The sequence below is a fragment of the Phaethon lepturus genome, unplaced genomic scaffold, assembly GCF_000687285.1.
Source record: "Phaethon lepturus isolate BGI_N335 unplaced genomic scaffold, ASM68728v1 scaffold3739, whole genome shotgun sequence".
Lineage (NCBI taxonomy): Eukaryota > Metazoa > Chordata > Aves > Phaethontiformes > Phaethontidae > Phaethon > Phaethon lepturus.
The window spans coordinates 2,517-18,176 of NW_010565340.1; the positions used below are offsets into that span (position 1 = coordinate 2,517).

The 15,660-nt window shown below is 38.6% G+C and overlaps 1 protein-coding gene across 1 annotated transcript; it reads right to left on the bottom strand.

Moving 5' to 3' along the window:
- Nucleotides 1-7,658: 7,658 nt before the first annotated feature.
- Nucleotides 7,659-10,553, bottom strand: LOC104616342. Its single transcript, XM_010295145.1, is given in 5 exon segments — nucleotides 7,659-7,844; nucleotides 8,728-8,792; nucleotides 9,530-9,857; nucleotides 9,860-10,339; nucleotides 10,476-10,553. Coding segments are annotated over 5 exon segments (1,137 nt in total).
- Between the last annotated feature and the right edge of the window lie 5,107 nt (nucleotides 10,554-15,660).

Consider the following 15,660-nt stretch of genomic DNA (forward strand, 5'->3'; position numbering starts at 1 on the left):
CACAGAAACCTGCCTACAAAATCAGATGAGTTAAAAATTTATAAACAAACAAATAAATAAATAAACCTCTTACATTTTAATAAATCCTCACTACGAGAAGGACTTGTAGTACTTCTTGAGTCCTTTGAGTTGCTGGAGCGTGTCCAGAGAAGGGCAACGAAACTGGTGAAGCGTCTGGAGAACAAGTCTTACGAGGAGGGTCTGAGGGAACTGGGCTTGTTCAGTCTGGAGAAGAGGAGGCTGAGGGGAGACCTTATCGCTCTCTACAACTACCTGAAAGCGGGTTGTGGTGAGGTGGGTGTTGGACTCTTCTCCCAAGTAACTAGCAGCAGGACAAGAGGAAATGGCCTCAAGTTACGCCAGGGGAGGTTTAGATTGGATATTAGGAAACAGTTCTTAGAACAGGCTGCCCAGGGAGGTGGTGGACTCACCATCACTGGAAGTGTTCAAAAAACGTGTAGATGTGACACTTCAGGACATGGTTTAGTGGGCATGGTGGTGTTGGGTTGACAGCTGGACTCAATAATCTTAGCAAGGTTTTTTCCAACCTTAATGATTCTATGATTTGGTTGTCCCTAAATAGAATGAAAGTTAATACACACTGTGTGTTGTTTTCTCACTTGTTTGCATGGCTTAGAATAAGACAAGGGAAAATTCTTGCAAATAATATAACAACATACAGTTAAACCTATGCTTTAAGGTCACTGTATATTACTTTTGTGTATGACTATGTTTTTTTCTATAAAATTGCACACTTTTAGGCATAAAAAATTGAAAGTGTTATTTTTGTGTTTTGTTAGATATTTTGGTAACAACAGAGGTGAACTGTTCATTACTACTTGAAGCTTTGGAATAATATCAAAGTAAAAATTCCTAAAGTAGATGTAAAACTTTTCTGGGCTTTTTACATGTATTTTTTACCACAAAGCTATTTCCAACTATTCCTTAGCCTTTGAAAAATACACTGATACAAAAAATACACATAAAAGGAAATATTCCTAATAAAATTAAATATACACATTTCTAGAAACATATTCTTTTTTAATGAGATTTTTTAAGCAGGAGCCAGGAAGTGACCTAATGGTTATAGGAAGTGAATTTGCCTTCAAGATCCGACCCTTCATAATTTCATCACAATACGACCTTTATGGCAAGAATAGTAACATAAACCTCTATAAAATAATTCACACCAGTCATTTAATGCCTTCTCTTTTTATTCAGAACTGTCACAATGTAGCATGAAATGAATTTTGCATACAGCTTCCTAAAAGACCATAAAATTTTAGGACAGTAGCATTAAAAAAAAAAAAACCCACACAAAACAAAACCACTTAAACAAGGAAGATCCAAAACAATCAACAGCCTTTTATAGCTTATCTGCAAACTGGACTCAGCCAAAAAGCTTGGGGCACTCTTCTTGTTAGGTCATTTATTGTGCTACATCTCACCCCAAGAAAGTTCTCTGAGAGTTCCAAGTTCTGGCATTTTATAGTTACTTTACTGTGCAGTATAGCATGAAGTTATAAGGTATACTGAAGGCCTACGGGAGACTACTAGTACTTTTTTTTTTTTTTTAAGAGCTAGCAAATAGTTTTTAATATTAATTTTGTCATAAATGCCATGTGCAGAACTAGCAATTAAGAGATGCAGACCAGAGAACAGAACCCTGAAAAACAGAATATCATTGCAAAACATTTTTAACATACTATGGACCTTGATCAGTTTTTCCTTTTAAGTAAAAAAAAAAAAAAAAAGGGGGGGGAAATTTCTTCAAATGTAGGTCTCAGGACAGTTAAGTTGAGTAGAAAATACAAAGCATTCAAGGAGATTACCATGACAGCTTCCTAGGTTTCATTCTGAAGAAAACATTCCTGAATATTTAAAAAATTGGCATAACTTAAATGAGTCAAAAAAATGTAAAATTACACTAAACCATGGAAGCTATAAGATGATGCATGGGACATCACTCACTATAAATGGGCTTGCTACAGGGAAAAGAATGTGACCTGGAAGAAGCTGATAACAACAGAAAATTCCTTCTATACGTATTGTACAAGAGCTTGTAAAGGTTGTCTAGTCTAACAACAGCTACACATGGCAAGTTCTAGAGATAATCACCTCTGTTCCATCACTATCATCAGCCCTTTTTGTGAATTTTGGCCAATCACTTATCTGTGTTCATCACTATAATGGAGATATTAATTACAGAATGAATATATTTCACCTTCAATTTGCAAGTTGCTTATGCAAAGCTTACCGTTTCCTTGCATTTCTTCTGCATAATTAATCATTCAACGTCTCAGTTGACAATTTTTTCTTCCGCTGAAACTCACGCAATGTTGGCTAATTTTGACTGGAAACAGATACAATACTGTTGAGGGTTTTTTCCCCCTAATTGGATAGCCTAGCTTTTAAACAATTAAACTTTTGTTATGCCGTGGTTTAGCCCCAGCCGGCAACTAAGCACCACGCAGCGGCTCGCTCACTCCCCCTTCCCCAGTGGGACGGGGGAGAGAATTGGGAAAAAACTTGTGGGTTGAGATAAAAGCAGTTTAATAGGACAGCAAGAGAGAAGGAAACAACAATGATAACAACAATAATAATACCGACAAAGGAATGTACGAGAACAAAATACTGGCAGAAATATAATCGGAAATAATGCTTCAGCTGTTATTAAAAGACATAAAATAACTTCAGTAAGTACTACCAAATAATAATTTTATTTTTTATTCATCAGCTTTGTTGTTCTAACTTTCACAACATAGAGCCAAGGTACAATTATGTTATTTCATAACAGCATGCTATATTTCAAAGGCATTTTGGATTTAAATCCCTGTTTCTCACTTTAATTCTTTGCAGATGAAAAAGACAGAAATCAATCCTGTTAAAATACCCATCAACACTCTTAGACTACAGTCATATACTGAAGTTTCAGTCCTTTTAGAATCAGTATTACTTACTTTCAAGGTATCAATTAGAAATGTCCCTTCAGATTCTGAGGAAATAACAACTGAGAGATGCAAGAACATTGCGTTTTATTAAAAGATGACAGGTATTGCTACAGAGTTAGCCTTGTAGGCTAATCTTTGTCATATGACAGAGATATTACATTTAGTTCAGGCACTTACTGACTTTCCGTCTGGTATGCTGATAACATATACATAAGTGAATAGCCATACCAAGATCTACTTTGTTTCATTGTTTGGTTTTCTGTGCATCTCTAATGTGGTATATTTTTAAAAATAAACCCCTTTAATTTTCTTGAAAGACTTCAGAAAGGAACCTTGAACATACTGTGATGGAAAGCAAAATTAAACAGTACTTAATTTTAACAGTAGTTTACGTAGCATACTTTAATGATTCCAACATGTAGGTATCTCAGCCTTATTTGTAAACTCTTAAATTTGCATTTAGATTTATTTTCAAGCTAGAAATCATCCTTTAATATTCTTTGGTTTTGAATAGGGCTTCACAAAACCAGCTGCAAGCTAACCCTTAAAAAAGGCTGTTTCATTATCTAGTCACCTTGACTATGAACAGCTCTATTCCATGGATTAGTTAATTTCTGAAGAACCACCATCCAGTCTCTGCTTCAAAACTTCTGCTGGATTTGTACATACAAATTTTCCACAGGAAAAGAAAAGCAAAGAGCAACGAGAGATAGAAGGAAAGTGCTTTACAATGTACGTATTAAAACATAAGAGGGTCAAACTGACATTTTAACCAAATTTAGGGAATGTCTTCATCTAAATTATACACTTCATTAAAAAACCCAGAGCATTTCTAGGCTAATCAAATGTGCACAAATCATTCCATCCCACTCCAGCAACACATAAGCAAATCAGTAAGTAACCAGCAAACACAAGCATGTTTCTTGTGTGTGAGTGAATGAACCATTCAGGACAATGGCACAGCGTTTCTAATTTTAGTTGCTGCTAATTTTTCACGTGAATCACAATCTAGAAAGCTTCCACATGGCAAAAGAAATATTATATGGGTTAAACTATTATAGTTGTGACATTTTCGGTAACAATAACTTTCTAATTACTATTCCCAGAGCCACAAGACACTAGTCAGCCATACAGGATACCTGCAGGCACATACAATAGTTTAGGGCTAGGCTACATATACCCCAAAGCCTCTTCTTCAATTTCAGAGTAAGGTGGAAAAAGTCTGATAATATGGCTAAGTGTCTTTCTCAGCAGCACGTTCTACAGAAAACCAAAACAGACACTGTATCTCTTATTTTTCTGGTCAAGAGGACGTATAGCGAGTTTTTCCTCTCAAGAATTGAAAGAGGAAGCACATGTATGAGAGAACGACCATGAATTTTTTTTAATTCTTACTAGGTTTTGTTCTTACCCTTCTCTTATCAGTTAAAATTAAAAAAAAATATTGGGTCAGGATGGTCATGTGTGCAGCAGTAACTAATTTCTAGTTTAAAAACTGAACGAGACTAGAATACAGTCGGGAACTGAAGATAAGTACACACTATACTGCATCTTGAGATGCACTCTCGTCTTGAGATGAAACTACTCACAGTTTTTCAACAACCAAGATGACACACTTTTGACTAAAGTAAATGTTTTAGGTGAGTGACAAGGTGGAATGTAAAATAAAAGTTTGCAAACAAGCTTTACTTTTTTTTTAATCAAACACTGCTAGCTGCATATACATTTTTTCTTAAACTGTTCAGAGGAGATTTGCCATAATTTTTCAAAGTATTTCTCTACTCTTTTCATTTCATAGACACATATGCACACATCATATTTTGTGCTATGTATCATTCTGGCAGTTTACAGAAGAAATCACAGTAATGCATGAGCTCTTACAAAGGTTCTATTTCATGATACATTAAAAAAAATGATGTACGTAAAGATGGTTATATACACATATATGTGGCACATACATACACATATGGTCTATGAAATTTCATGTAGAAAAATGTTATATTACTGCACATATAATAAAGCATCAATGATAATATCAGCAGATTTTGGAATGGAGGAGTGGGAAGCTGTATGATCTGCATGTCAGGTTAAAATAAATAAATAAAACCATACAGCAATTACAAGATACACAGGTTATGCAAAAGGTGATTAATACTGAATCATTCTTATTCCAGGAAAAAAATATTAGCTTATGCATCAAAAACAAAGAAGAGAGCAAGGCACGTAGCAGCCAATGGCAGTGGGAGTCCATACCTCTGATTGTGCCACGACAGATCTTGACCAAAACATTTCTTGGTGCTATGACATTTGTACCATCTCTCTTGAATGAGCATTTTCTTGTATCTAATGAAGTGTGAGTGCACACTGAATCTTTAGTATAATTTAGTTTACATAGTCAACCAAAGAGAAGACACAAATGCTCTGGAAATTAGGCTCCTACTAACGTATAAGTCTTCCATCAACTCAGAAAACTATTTATTTCAAAAAAGTGCGTTTTTTTATTTACTCTATCCTTATAATTTCTTATTTTCTATTGTTTATATCAGATCTAAAAAGTCTTCAGTTTACTGACTCTCTGAAACCAAGTTCGCCCACTAATCATATATCATTCTTAGCCCATGAACATCTTATTTCAGCTCTGAGGTTAAATTCCAAGCAGAATGAATGACCAAAAAAAAACCCTATATTCTCTCCCTTGACAGATGCACAACTTTACTTAAGGACCATTAACAGGCCAAGAGATCTTGAGTACTTATCTCAGTCTTCTGAAGTAGACTAAGCCATTAGTTACAAAAAGCTTTAATGCTCTTACAACCAAGATGAAGTAGGGAGGTGGGACCTACATAATTTGTCAATTTGGTTTCATAATTTCAAAGAACACTTATTCCAGCAAGAAATATAGCACTTTGGGGAAAAAAATAAATAAATCTATAAAACACAATTGACAAGAGGAATTATTAGGGTATCCATTCAGTAATGACTGAAAAAAATTAAACTATTTGGCTGCCCAGAAGACATCTTCAAACTGATAATTCTAGCATGCCAATTCATTTTTCAAGTGGAATATTTAGTAAACACATACTAGTAATATAATAGTTAATTAAAGCTAAGGAGTTTAGGACACTGATACACAAAACCAGTCATTACTTGTCACTAGTCGTTGCCTGGAATTGTACAGCATAGCGTTAGGTTACCATCAGCAGTAGACAGGGTATTCATATTAGAGTGGCATTAATGATCATGTGCAATGAGAGAAAGATTATATTTGAACCTTCGTTACATTACTAAAAAAGATCAAAAGGGTATTTCACCTCTCCCAAAGGCAAAGCTTGTTTTAATTTAGTCAAAGGCAAAATTTTTTGATTGGGACATAATTTATCAGAAGTCATCAAGTCCCTGTCTGTGGAAACAGTAACTTTTTCACTAGGACGCTAGCAAGAATTTTTAAAATTCTGTTCTACTGTGGGTTTTTTGGTTGGAGTTTTGTTTGGCTTTTAATTACAAAATTACTCCATTTAAACTATTGATATATGCAATTTCAGTATGATCGCTTCATTTAAAATTTTGTTACTTAGAGGCATGCTCACCAAAAGTCCAATACTGGACATCTTAATAACCATCTGATTATTTTTGTTTTCTGAGACTATTTACTAGTGATATGGAATCAGAATACTCACAGCTATCTGTTGCTTAAACCGTGACTATCTTCTGTATCCATGGTTGTCCCAATCCAATGTCAGGGGAGGTTTCGATATGATCTCAAGAGCGAGATCAAGACACAAATGAGGTCAAATGCCGTATACCCAAGACAGCTTTTATTATCAAAAGTAAAGAATTAGTAGTGATAGAACAGAATGGAATAAAAAGACAGAAACCAAGCAAGCATTCGGGATAGAGTTGCAAGGATAGTCACCACCATGGATCCGCGGCGTCCCGGGGTCCAAGTCTCTCGAAGTTTTCGGTGGTGGGTATCGCATGTCTTGTAGCCGTTATCTTGGCAGGGTGTTTTTCATTAACCGGAGAATCTGTGGCCATGTAGCCATCCATATCTTGGTTAAACAATCTTTGAGACAAATGCTTTATGATTCAGTCTCTCACACCATCCCATGGCTGAAAGATTGCTTCAGGACCCATGGTGGTTTTGAGAAAAGATAGTTACGCAGAAAAGGCCAGAAAAGAGCATTTCATACAATCTGCACTACTGATGGTGTGGTTCGACGCACAGCGTGAATTTGTTTAACACTATCAGGTGAAACAGTGGTTACAAATTGCATATAGGTTACAACATGTTGAATTAACTGTATAAAACACAGAATAACACAGGGTAAAAACAACAACATGGCGAAACCACATAACAAATAAAATAAGACTCTCTTAACCCAGAGGCCACCTGGGAGCCAAGAAAACAAGTCAATGTCCCACGCTTTCCAGGTTTGGAGAGGTCATTTTTTGTATTCCTGCAGTAATTTGTTTAACAATTTTCCCGCTGTCATCAATTTTTAAGCAACAGTTAGAATCATTCAGTTTACCACAAACACCCCCTTCTTCGGCTAGCAGGTCATCGAGAACCATGAGGTGTTGGAATATCGCTGTCCACATTTGTGTGGCCTGGTCAGCTAATAGATCCAGGGCACGGGCCATCTCATTAGTAATAATCTCCAGAACGACCTGTAACCTAATAATGCGATTCAAATTATAGATAGGTTCTCAAGCACCGCTAATCCGTTCATTGGGGTTCCAGGTGGCAGGCCCATAATGTTGTATGATACGTTGAGGGGTCCACTCATCTGTACCCCAGGTTTGACCACTTCCACCCACTATAGTGGTATCAATGGACCGCCGATATCGACTGAGAACATCATGTAACTTAACACCCAATCCGTCACCGCCATCCTCCAGGAGCATAAAGAACAAGGGGTGAATTAGTCCCATATAACACACCCCAGTCCAATTTTTGGGCAATTGCTTGTATGCATAATGTCCACAGATTCAATAATGACCTTTTAATGCCTGGATGCCACTTTCAAATGGGCCTGTGGGGGTTCGCGGTACTTAGAAATATGCGGTATTATCTACTCCTAAAGGATGGTTTGACCATTTACCAACAACTTGTACACAAATATTTTGACCTACTTTTCATAACCTCAGCAGAGTATTTCGTTGGTCGGCAACCAGATCTTGATCCCCTGACACCTTTTTCTATTTCCGTCGCTAGTTGGCCACCAAATTTGATTTATGTCAGGGAGCTGAGAATAAATTTACAATCCCAGGCACTGAAATTAAGGTGCCAAAAACAAGTAACATTCAAATAGCTATCAATCAGATTGGTTAGTGTTGCATCAAAAGTTAGAAAATTGTTTCCTGTGCCCTGTTTGATTTACCCAGGCCCAGCCCGGCCAATGAGGTACAAAAGATTCATCAATAGAGTTAAACAATGTACAATATTGTGACCTATTTCCACATTGTGAACAATTGATGGACTTATAGGCCACCACTGAGGCAATGTTTTCCGTATGTATAGGTTCAGTTGCATTTGCTATTCCCTACAAAACCACCACCCTCTTGTGTTCGATTTAGATAATACCCAACAATCAGTAAGGTTGCAAGCATCGGCCACTTGTTGACCTAAAACAATAAATTCATTTTTCCACCATGAGTCGGGGGGTGGGGGGGAAGCAAGAGCTTCCCCAGATACTAAAGATTGTGATAATGATCAGCCAAAACATCATTTACGATGGTATATCAGCCACCCTATGAACATTAACAAAGCAATCACCAACAAAACTAGGCAAGCAATCAACAGCTTCATGTATTTCTTCTGGCTGGCTTCAGAGTCTCCACCTGAAAAAAGAAAAAAAACCCCAACTCGGTTCGTTCTAAAAAACCGGAAGCAGGTTATTATTAGAAGGATGGAATAATCCACCTAGTGTTATTTTGTTTTAATAGGTGAAATTTGAGCTCCAGTATCTATCAAAAATGTGACCGGAACATGTTTTGGCCCTACAACGCCTGTAATTAGTAAATCACTCTGGCCGTTTTTCGGTGAGCTATCTGATATGTATCCAACCTTCACCCCCCTGCTCACCATCAGAGGGCAAAGAATCTAGTTTCCCTGCAAATTTTGAGGGACATTTGTCTCTGACAAGTCGACTAAAAAGGGTGCACTGGGAGTGGGTTTTTTAAAGCCCATCTCTGTATCTGCCGGTTTAATCAGGTCGTCCTGACACCAGTTCTTCTAACTTGTCTGTTGGCAATCCATCCATTAAATCACACGGAATTCCTTTTTGCCATCCCTCTGCCCACAGGCTAATTGTGCTTATTTGGGATGTCCCTGCCTCCGGGTGGAGTAGTGAGGGATCTTCTATCACCCCAAGGGCACGGAACCGTTTTCACTTCAGCTCTCCTCAGGCCCCTAGAGTCAGTTTTTTAGAGTCAGTCAACATTAGCTGGAATGTTAACGGGGTCATACTTGCGCCCGTAATTAATCAATTCTCCTGCCACCTCCCCCCACGTCCACATTTTCCTATCGAGGGCCAGTGGTGCCAATCAGGCGTAAATTCTTCTAAAGCAGCCGCAACCCTTTTGCCCCAAGGCATTGCTTGTATTTTCCCCTGTAATTGTCATCGAGGACTTCTGCCTAGGCTCCAATTTTGGATCATACATCATCTGCAAACAAGCTGCTTTCTGCACACTTTCCACCAATTGATCAACAGTCCCCATAATTTCGAGGGGATCCCCCCTCTCCAAGGCGTTCAAACCCCTCGCCCAATAGGCTACCCACTGAGTTAAAGACCAAGGGGCACAGTGATTCCCAGTAATTAAGAATACTCCTGGTCCCCAATACCCCTCCGCCTCCTTTTCGCTCAGCAAAATCTGATCCCCCCCCAGAAACGATACTCTCCACACACATACTCCATCTCTGACTCCCCAGGGGTTCGACTGAAATCCTTTTTTAACTTTGCCAATTCAGTGGCAGTATAGGGGACCTCCTTGGTTGTGACTTGGGGGGACTGATCCTGATCATCATCGTAAATATACTCAGTCTTAACCAAGGGTCGCAGCGAGGGCGGTTCTAATTTCTCTACTCTTTCTCTTGCTGCCTGCAAGTCGTCAAAAGGGTAACCAGTTCCTGACCTTGGAGGTATTTCCTCATGGGCAGTGCCCGCAAGGAGTTGCTCCTTAAGAGCAGTCTGCAGATGTTTCACCTTGTCTCTCTCTCGTTCAAGCTGTACCTTTAAGTCTGCCACTTGCCCCTGAAGGGACCGAACGAGGTTTCGGCAGCGTTCCCTCGCCTCTACAGCAGCGGCCGAACTGGCACTGAGAACAGCACAAATAATGGATTTTCCTCTTCCTGATCTTACTCTCACATTCTTTTGTGAAGAGCTTGCCTGATCAACAACACTCTGTCAATTATACCAATTTCCCTGAGCCCTGTCCATCCCAGGTACAGAGGGTTGCGCATTATATTTCCAAACTGGCACCGAGAACAGCACAAATAATCGATTTTCCCCTTCCTGATCTCACCCTCGCATCCTCTTGCAATGTGCTTGTTCGATCAACCACACTCTGCAAATGATACCAATTTCCCTGAGCCCAGTCCATCCCGGGTACAGAGGGTCGCACATTATATTTTTCTAAAAATTCAAACAAAACTTCGCTCCTCAAAGGGGCAGTTTTAAGGTCACTCATCCTATTTAAGGTGGGGAAGCGGTCATCTCAGGAAGGCAGCACCTAAGACCTGCACTCCTTACTTTCCTGAGAGGTTTCATGTATTCAAGGACAGGAAAATAAAGCAGGGAAGCGGTCGTCTCAGGAAGGCAGCACATAAGTTTCAAACACAGACTCGCCCCCCTTACTTTCCTGAGAGGCTTCGCTTATTTGGGAAAGAATACGGCACTCTCGTCTCAAGGGATCCTGTCCGTGACGCCAATTTAAATGTCCCGATCCAATGTCGGGGGAGGTTTCGATATGATCTCGAGAGCGAGATTAAGACACAAACGAGGACAAATGCCGTATACCCAAGACAGCTTTTATTATCAAAAGTAAAGAATTAGTAGCGATAGGACAGAATGGAATAAAAAGACAGAAATCAAGCAAGCATTTGGGATAGAGTTGCAAGGATAGTCACCACCATGGATCCGTGGCGTCCCGGGGTCTAAGTCTCTTGATTTTTTTGGTGGCGGGTGATCACGCTCGGAGGTGGCCGGCACACACACGGGCTTGTCTTGGCAGGCCCCTTTATTCTCCTTCAAGGCCTGCAATTTAGCATATCTTCACATTCCTGCATACGCACACACACTTCATGGTGGGCGGCTCCAGCCCCGCTCCTCACACGACTATCGCATGTCTTGTAGCCGTTATCTTGGCAGGGGGTTTTTCATCAACCGGAGATCTCTGTGGCCATGTAGCCATCCTTATCTTGGATAAACAATCTTTGAGACAAATGCTTTACGATTCAGTCTCTCACAATGGTACACAATTGTTTATAGTCTATTTGGACAAGTCATTGGTTCCTATATTTCAAGTTGTCATGGGAGGCTGCTGTCAGTGTTCAGCTGCTTTTTCAAACTATCAGTGCACTCTAGGGTATTTAAAGTCCCTGGAGACATGTATTCTAGGATTTAGAGAAATAAATACAGGACTGAAATAAACCTCATAACCAGCAAGTTTTTCATATATTTAATAATGCAGAACCTCTCACCCTGAGAAGGGAAAAAATGTACATTGTTACTGGCACCTTCTCCTACCTCATTCTTCCTTTTTCAAACTAGAAATATCTGGGCACATCAGAGCTACTGAACATTGCTCAAAATAAAAACTATATATTCATTCATTGTCCTGCTTTGACTCTTGGTCCCTCCTAGGCTTTCCGTCATTCTCAGTCGGATACCTAGTTAGCTGTATGTCAATTCTATTTTTGTCCCAATCTGGCAACAGGAGACTCAAAGAGAGTTACCAATCCAGAAGAGCTGTGTAGCTCCCTAAATGTGATTTCTCAACATTAACCATACTGCTTTGCATTGCAGAAGGTAGAGCGATTTTCTGAATTATACGAACCATCCCAAAGAGATGCTGTGGCAGGGCTGATTGAAGCTGGCATTAAGTAGGAAGGAAATAAACCAGAACAATTTAGTCTCTGGAAGGTTCACTGCACTCTGACCTCTTTCTCTGTACCTTTACATTCTCAGCTACTGTTTGCCATCCCCAAAGTCCTACCACCACTGCACAGTGCTTTTTATAAGTTAGGTTTTTCCTCTTTCTTTGTCCATTGACCCATCTCCACTTCTCTGCTTAAAGGGAATGCTACTCTTACAGTCTCTATGGCTCCTTTCACAAATCTCCTATTCCCCTTCCTTGACTACACACCTGACCTTTTCCAAGAGGAAACTGAAGTGAGAACTCATTTCTTACTCTGCTTCATCTTCTTCCTCCCTACAGACCCAAGAGTTTTGCATCAATTTTAATCCTTTAAGCTTTCTAGTGATCCTCTTGGTCTCACTTACTTCTGGTCTCAAACTTTCCTCCATATTTTATCACCTCATACTTTCTTTTGTTTATTCATTCACAATGCACACATGCATAAATTTATCTCTCTTAAAGTCTCTTCAGTTATCAATCCATCATCTTTTGGTTTATACACTCCCAGACTCTATTTAGTGAAACAGCTCTTTGTAGAAAATTATAAATTCTTCTTTAACAAAAATTATAATACATTTCAGTATTAACTATTGGAAAAAAAAAATCATTAACTTGCTTCTGACTTAAGTCAGAGGGCCACAGAGTCTAATTAATTCCTTACCTAACTTATCTTGGAAAGGTGTTGTAGAAATGTTTAATTGTCTTGTTAACCTTGTGCATTTAGAAAGGCACATTAAATAATCCTGTTTAACAGGTACACTTTATACAGTACACCACATAAAAATTTTATGCAATACATTAGAGAAAATTGTTACAAGAAACATTCCAATACTATCAGTGTTCCTCTCTCCTTTTCCAAAGCAACTGTTTGGAAGAATAGGACATCTTGCATTTTATATCTGCATGATCTACACAGCTCAGCTGTAATACCTGTTCAATACTGTAAACCAAACAATTTAACCACGCAGCACATACATACACTGTCTAGGAATTGAAGATTTTCCTCTTACACCTACAGATATCAAATTAATACTTAAACTTTACATAGTAAGTTAATAAGGAAAACGGAAGGTCACAGTAAAACTATTGCAGAAATGCTGAATCATCTACAAAGTCCAAAGAAGAGACAATCCCATGCCAACAAATTGACTTTTGCATTCTACCAAATTGTTTCAATGTATTTCACTGAATTTCTGGAGGCAAAGCCCAGATTTTTAAAGTTTTGTCGAATTTGTTTTATTTTTCTGATTTCATTTTCAAAATCTTTGCCTCTGTAACTCGTTACTAAGCAAACCTTGTTCTCTTGTGAAAGATTCATTCTAATCTCAGGATAAAAGAAACAAAAAAATCCAAAGCAACCAATATAAATTCAAAGAAGTGTTACAAACACCTTTTTTCTTTTATGTAACAGTCATCTCAAAAAATATCTAATCAAAAATTAGAAATCAGAAAGAGAAAATTTATCAAAATGGGTACAAGCAGGTGAAAAAGTTAAACAAGGAATGTTTATTTTCTTTTGAAAGGAAAGGAAAATGAGTGGACATCTGCCTTGGATGAAACTTGAAAAAAATCTGGAACTTATATACTATGAACACAAGAAGAAAATCATCTAACCACTTACACAGCTCTGAGCAATTATTCAAGCCCTTTCAATCAGGCGTTCATTTTTCTAATGAAGGATATAGTTTTACTGCAAATTCAAACAACAAACTGGAATTTCTTTTAGAATTCACAGTCCCAAGTGTTATACTGATGCAGCACAACAGTGACCTTAGCAACGCACAGGCACAGATTAATGGCATCCCATGTCACAAATGGATCTGGGGTAGACCTCCCTGTATCTCTTCCTTAAATGAAAATAACCAAGGACTTTCATTCCTTTGTACTATTTTATTGAAATATAACCTAGAAGAGCAATACTTATTTAAGGAGAGAAGATTCAACTCTCCTGAATGAGGCAAATAAAAGACTCGGAAAACAAACCTTGAGACTCTAGCTCTCATTTCAGCACAATGCAATGTAGCGGCATGTCTACTGTAACTGCTGAACAAGCAAATGCTGTCCTTCACAGGAATGCACAAGTTAAGTAACACTAGGCAGGAGGGGAAAAAAAAAAAACAACCTAGGAGAACTAAAAACTGCTGAAACTGAAAAGTAATTACTGGAAGGCAAAGGAAAGAGCGTTAACAAGTAGGATAAATCCTGTGGGTTTTTTTTTTTAAGTGTATATCAAGTCTCCTAAATTAAGTACCTAATGTAGTTCTTTCAAACCATTTTATGAGGGTAATTTAAAGATACGGTTTCTAATTCAAATTGTGATATTTTATTAGCTAACCAAATGCATTGCAGTGTTCAGTATTTCTAGCTTTGAATAAACTTACATAACTTAGATTAGTATGTAAAGGAAACGTATTTCAGATAGTTCTAAGTATCTAAGGCAAGGATTTGGATGGAAAACATTTAACAAGAAAACATTAATGACACATTTGTTCACTATTACGATGCAATAAATGGAAAACCAGAAATGTACAGCAGATAATATGGGGTGAGATGACAGAAAGAGAGGAGAATTAAGAGAAACAGTTTAAATCTTTCTAAATTTACAGCAACAACAATAATTTGTAGAATCTTTATTAAAAATCTCCAGTTCTTGCAATGTATCTTTCAGAAACCATTTTGAACTTGGAAAATGAAAAAATTATCTACAGGAAAGTTTTATTACCTTAAAGAAGCAGGAAATTTTGTTCTTTAAGAGAAAAGCTTCCTTCTCCTGTAAGGAAGTAAATAATGCTAATACTACCAGACAACGCTACTAATCATTCATTAAGAGGGAAATTTCCTTCTTCTGCTCTTCCTTATCTAACTTTCATTACATATAAGAACATATGTAAGAATATATATAACATGCAAATACAAAATTCTTTCAAATACGCTACAATGTTAGGTTTTAAATTTCGTAGAGATGTAACGTTGACAGAAGCTCATGTCCCAACTCAGCGACAACCTGCACTTACAAGACCACGCCTGGAAACTGTATCCAGTTTTGGTCCCTGCAGTGCAAGAGAAGGCATGCGCTGGACTGATTCCATCGGGGGGCCACACGGGTGTGGAGAAGACTTGCTTGCCCGTAAGAAGAGGAAGTGTAAGTGGGATTCAATTGCTTTCTACATCTACCTTGAAGGGAGACGCGGTGAGTTCACCTTGACTAACCGCCAGCTGCCCACCCAGCCGCTCTCTCTCTTCCCCTTTTCAACAGGACAGATGGAGAAAAAGGGATGAAAAGGCTCATGTGTTGAGATAAGACAGGGACACCACGTACCGATTACTGTCACATGGGGAAAATTAATGCAAATTATTGCCAATTAAACTAGGTTTCAGTAGTGAGAAACAAAACCAAAAATTAACATACCACTTTCGCTCACCCCTTCCCTTCTCTTTTTTCCCAGGCTTACCTTCACTCCCAACTCCTCTACCTCCTCCCCCCCCGAGCGGCACAGGGGATCGGGACCGGGGGGCGGCGATCACCCCGTAGCAGCCCCCCTCTGCCGCCCCTTCCCCCTCACGCCTTCCC